Raw genomic sequence first — 6,248 nt, forward strand, 5'->3', positions numbered from 1 at the left:
GCCATAAGTAGCAATGCTATTCATTTTCTGCCAAGCAGAGCAATAATTAATTCGATAGCACGGGCTTAAATGTTACAATTTTGTGAAATAGAAACTAATACTGATATTACATAATGTGAGGAATACTGCAAAATTTATTAAAATAATAAAATTAATTCAGAATAGATCGCCCTATTGAGATCAGATACCGAAAGTTGAGTTCACAGTAATGTCTTCATAGTTTTTTCTCTTCAATAAAAGAGTAAAGCCCCAAAAAAGGTGGGATCACAGTTATGCATTTCACAAATTTCTCAATAATATCGCACTAGAAAGCAACATACTATGATACAAGAGTATAATCCAGGTGTATCAAGTTTTGATACAAAAGTATAATACAGGCGTATCAAGTTTTGATACAGAAGTATAATACAGGCGTATCAAGTTTTGATACAGAAGTATAATAAAGGCGTATCAAGTTTTGATACAGAAGTATAATACAGTTTTGATACAAAAGTATAATACAGGCGTATCAAGTTTTGATACAGAAGTATAATCCAGGCGTATCAAGTTTTGATACAAAAGTATAATACAGGCGTATCAAGTTTTGATACAGAAGTATAATACAGGCGTATCAAGTTTTGATACAAAAGTATAATACAGGCGTATCGAGTTTTGATACAGAAGTATAATCCAGGCGTATCAAGTTTTGATACAGAAGTATAATAAAGGCGTATCGAGTTTTGATACAGAAGTATAATACAGTTTTGATACAAAAGTATAATACAGGTGTATCAAGTTTTGATACAGAAGTATAATACAGGCGTATCATGTTTTGATACAAGAGTTTCTAACTTGTGTAGCAGAAAGATGAATAAATTGATACTGAAGTTCCAATAAGTTTCCTTTCTGTTAGGACATAAATAGAATAGCATTGGTTCTAATGGAAGTGTTCACACATTGACAGAATGGAAATGTATGAACGCCCCCATAAGAAGCCTCTCAGTAGAGCTCAAATTTATTGGAAAGATTTATTGAAATAACACTTCGAATGAACTAGGCCAGTTCACATTGATGCAGAGTCCACAAATTATGCCTCTTATGCCTGTGAATTGGTCTTATTCACAGTGACCCACTTAATAATTTTGTCCCAAGTCCAGATCACACTGAGCCACTTCCACTTCCAAGTCATATGAAGCCCAGTTCACACTGGGACACTTCACAAGTTTGTCCCTAGTCCAGATCACACTGAGCCACTTCCTAAGTCATATCTCAATACCAGTTCACACTGGGACACTTTACAAGTTTGTCCCAAGTCCAGATCACACTGAGCCACTTCCACTTCCAAGTCATATGAAGCTCAGTTCACACTGGGACACTTTACAAGTTTGTCCCAAGTCCAGATCACACTGAGCCACTTCCACTTCCAAGTCATATGAAGCTCACTTCACACTGGGACACTTTACAAGTTTGTCCCAAGTCCAGATCACACTGAGCCACTTCCACTTCCAAGTCATATGAAGCTCAGTTCACACTGGGACACTTTACAAGTTTGTCCCAAGTCCAGATCACACTGAGCCACTTCCACTTCCAAGTCATATGAAGCTCACTTCACACTGGGACACTTTACAAGTTTGTCCCAAGTCCAGATCACACTGAGCCACTTCCACTTCCAAGTCATATGAAGCTCACTTCACACTGGGACACTTTACAAGTTGTCCCAAGTCCAGATCACACTGTGCCACTTCCACTTCCAAGTCATATGAAGCTCAGTTCACACTGGACACTTTACAAGTTTGTCCCAAGTCCAGATCACACTGAGCCACTTCCACTTCCAAGTCATATGAAGCTCAGTTCACACTGGGACACTTTACAAGTTTGTCCCAAGTCCAGATCACACTGTGCCACTTCCACTTCCAAGTCATATGAAGCTCAGTTCACACTGGGACACTTTACAAGTTTGTCCCTAGTCCAGATCACACTGAGCCACTTCCCAAGTCATATCTCAATACCAGTTCACACTGGGACACTTTTCGTGTTTTGTCTGTAGTCCAGTTCACAGTAAGCCACTCGCAAAGCTTTGTTTCAAGAACAGTTCACAATCAGACACTTTACACAATATTTACCTAAAGAACAAGCTTTGTCTGAAGTCCAGTTCACACTCAGACACTTTAGACATTTTACCTAAAGACCAGTTCACACTGATGCATAGTCCACAAATCATCACCGAAGACCGATTCACAGCCAGTATCGCTTTCAGCTAGCCAGTGCATGTGTGTTCATGCTGTGATAGGCCGACATCTGAAGATGAGCAGCACTCAAATTCATTGCTTCACTACTAGCTGCCAATCTATTGGATACCGATTCACAGTTGGGCATCAATCTATTGGGGGATGAGACTGGTTCACAGTTGGGCATCAATCTAATGGGAGATGAGACTGGTTCACAGTTGGGCATCAATCTATTGGGAGATGAGACTGGTTCACAGTTGGGCATCAATCTATTGGGAGATGAGACTGGTTCACAGTTTGGCATCATCCTACTGGCAGACGAGACTGGTTCACAGTTGGGCATCAATCTATTGGGAGATGAGACTGGTTCACAGTTGGGCATCATCCTACTGGCAGTCGAGATTGGTTCACAGTTGGGCATCATCCTACTGGCAGACGAGACCGATTCACAGTTGGGCATCATCCTACTGGCAGACGAGACTAGTTCACAGTTGGGCATCAATCTACCGGGAGACGAGATTGGTTCACAGTTGGGCATCAATCTATTGGGAGACGAGACCGATTCACAGTTGGGCATCATCCTGCTGGCAGACGAGACTGATTCACAGGCATCCTTCCCCATCTGCATTGAGTAGGCTGCTGGACTCGGATAGGCCAGTTCACAGGTGGCACGCATTCCATTCTGCATTTTCTGGTCAGATGTGACAAATGAGCCGCCATTTTGGATTTTCTGGTCCTCAACGACAAACGGTGAAGCAGCAGCTGATCGGTTGGCCTCCAGATTTTCCGGCGAGTCAAGGTCGGTGAAGGTCTTCTGCTCAATCAGCTGATGTGGCGGAGGATGGAAGGTGTGATGATCGGATGTTGATGAGGAAGAGGATGAGGAAGATGAATAGTAGGCACTGCGGTCGACGTCGGGGTGTTTGGAGGCCATATGCACGTTGTAGTTGGCCTTCCACGTGAAAGATTTGTTGCAAACATGGCAGACAAACCTGCAATGCGACAGGGAGATTCATTTGGTGTCAACAGTAAAAGCCCTTCAATTATTAGTATCACTCTTCAACACAGATTTGATATGGCAATCTTTGCTACAAGACCAACAAAGCTAACAAATTTCCTATTGGTTTATTTCTCATTTTCAATTTTTCACTTGATAATATTATGAAGTACTTTGTGATATTGAATCGGGAACAGTTTTGGGCTATAATGCCTGTTGTTACCAAACTTGTATGTATTTTTTTGGCAAATAAATAAAACATAAGGCCTGCAATAATTAGTATCACTCTTGAACACAGATTTTTGCTACAGCAATATTTGCTACAGCTACCTTTTAGGGGGGGGGGTGGGGGGGGGCGAATGTGTTAATTACTCTGGGCAACAAGACTGTACTTGATTATTCTGTGTTAAAAAAACTGAGCCACCCACCCAAGTTTTGAGCACTTACTAATAATGAGTTGAGGTATCATCAAAATCATCTTAGAATGATATTTAAAAGTAAGATGAAGAATAAGGATACAAAGGAAAACAAAAACGATGAAGAAAAAGATTGACAGAGAGTGAGAAATAGATAAGAAGCTGAAGAAGGTGGAGAAATGAGAAAAACCGAAAGACTGTACGTAGAACAAGACCAGAAAAAGTCAAAAGGAGAGGAAAATAGAAGAAAGAGAAAGACTGTGTAGAGCAAAACCAGAAAAAAGTGAAAGAAGAAGATAGATAAATAGATAAATGTCTTTTATTTTCACTTTACAACATTACAAAAAGTGATGTGGGCGAAGAGGATAGAAAAAAGAGAAAGACTGTGTAGAGCAAGACCAGGAGAGAGACAAAAGAAGATGAGAATAGAAGAACAGAGACAGCAAGTAGGAGAGATATAAGAAGATGAAGAACTGAGGAGAAAGCATTGATAAGCAAGACCTAGAAGCTAGAAGAAAAATTCACAGACAAAGATGAGGAGGAAAAGAATTTGTAGAAGTTAGCACAAAACAAGATCAAGAGAAAAGAGGGAGGGATAAGAGAAGCAACAACACTATCAATCACAATCTAATGCCTAATCTATAAATATAAAACTTCATTGGTCATAGAATGGTTGAAAGATTCAAAGCTATCTGGGTAGAGAGAGAGAGAGAGAGAGAGATTGATTGATTGAGTACTTTATTTATGTAGATTACAATATATACTGGCTTATACACTTATATACAATAGCTTACAATACAGCAAAATTATAGATGAATTTACATAATATAGACTAAGAAAATAATTATTGAACTGCATATGATATGGAAAAAGCAATTTGTAATAGCTATAGATAATATTGTAATGCATCTACATAAATTGGCGGAGCTTTGGACATATCAATGTCCATTCTTCGGAAAGAATATTCAAAATATCCTCCCCACTAACTCTCTACCAAATGTAGGTAAGTGATGTAGGTTAGGTGTCTATTGGATTGTTTTTTTTTTTTATTATTTTACAAAGGCGACTTTCTAGAAGTATTTTAAGCCTAATATTTTCAACAATAGGTCGCAATTTTCAAATATTACCAAGGAAGTTGAAGTGTTTCTCCTATCGAACACAATGACCGATCAACTATAGTAAGGTCCACGTTATAATGGCAGTGGGGAAATATATCAGAACAACATTGCGAATCCTCTGCCTTGTCAATGCCTTCTATGGACGGTAGATGATACAGGTTAGGTTAGGTTTAGGTTGATGTGATATTTATTGATGTAATATTTATTTAGGTATTGATGTAATATTAACTGCTCATTCACGTTGAAAATAATCAATTATATTTTCATGATTGAGATGAAACATTTTGTTAATCAATTATCAATATTCTACACTGTTGAAAGACGATCTGGCAACAGAGCAAGGCGAGAAAGAGATAGCGGTATCCGCTTTGTTTAATGATAGACAAGGATAGCAATACCATTGCTGATCAAACACTGCCATTATAACGTGGACCTCACTTTAGTACTAATTTTTATCATTTGATTACTACCAAAGTACAAGTATTTTCCCGAATAGTTCCAATAACAAATCTATTTATTATTGGAGAAGGAGTGGCTGGTGAAGGAGGAGGAGAAAGAAGAAGATGAGGTGAAGAGGAAGAAGAAGAAACCACACTATGACCAATCTACTTATCATCTTTCAATAACTATTTTTTAATTAGTTTTTTGAGAGGTGAGTGAATGTGTGAGTGTATGTTTTCATTTTTTTCTTGCCCAAAAAAATTTTTTTTTTTCTTTCTGATTTTATTCAATTATAGTATAAGCACTCCTGCTTGCACGCGTTAAGCATTATATGCTTACAGCAAGCTAGAAATATTCTGTTTCAAAAAAGCTTTGTTTTTTTTTCATAATACATCATACACGTAGAAAGCCTTATTACATAAATTATATTTTATACAATTTCTTCAGTGCACTTTGTATTTTATTTCCATTTTTGAAGTTTGATGTATTTGAATTTTTTTAAGTATTTGATTTTTGAATCAGAATAAAAACAATTTGAATTTTGAATTTTTTAATTACTATTTCAATTTATAAATTATTGAGAACTGACCTGCCCTGATCGTAGTGCTTGGCCATATGCATAGTAAGACCACTCTTGCTGGCGAACTTGTGATTGCATTCGGGGCACTGGTGCTTGGGCGTGCTGGCATCGTGTGTTTCCATGTGCTTGTTCAGGTTGCTGCGCCAGCCGAACCCCTTGCCGCACACCGTGCAAGTGAACCGCTTGCCTCCCTCGTCCGCGTGTCTAGCCTCGTGTGTGGCCAGGTTCGACTTCCACAGGAACTCGCGTTTGCAGATGGTGCACGCGTGCTTTTCCGGCCTGCAAACCAAGGCAAGAATAGCAAATAGAAGAGAGGCTAGAATTGGGTAAATAATTGGAGCTAATATTAGCAAAAATATGTGAAATATACAAGAGAAAAATATATGAAAATACAACAATCTATCTGTAAATATACTGAAGTGGATGAATTTTTAAAGTTCTTTAGCAGTGTTCATCGACAGTCGCGCACTTTCCACTTGAAAGAATTTG

At 38.5% G+C, this 6,248-nt stretch overlaps 1 protein-coding gene across 3 annotated transcripts; it reads right to left on the minus strand.

Annotated features, from left to right (window-relative positions):
- Positions 1-1,700: 1,700 nt before the first annotated feature.
- On the minus strand, positions 1,701-6,034 carry LOC120348912 (gastrula zinc finger protein xFG20-1-like; the record flags this gene model as incomplete). Of its 3 annotated transcripts, none has more annotated exon segments than XR_005572833.1 (3): positions 1,701-2,102; positions 2,161-3,199; positions 5,769-6,034. XR_005572833.1 is itself a non-coding variant. In XM_039440447.1 (3 exon segments), coding segments are annotated over 3 exon segments (1,038 nt in total), but the record flags the coding sequence as incomplete, so codon positions are not given.
- Between the last annotated feature and the right edge of the window lie 214 nt (positions 6,035-6,248).

The sequence above is a fragment of the Nilaparvata lugens genome, chromosome 14 (assembly GCF_014356525.2).
Source record: "Nilaparvata lugens isolate BPH chromosome 14, ASM1435652v1, whole genome shotgun sequence".
NCBI lineage: Eukaryota > Metazoa > Arthropoda > Insecta > Hemiptera > Delphacidae > Nilaparvata > Nilaparvata lugens.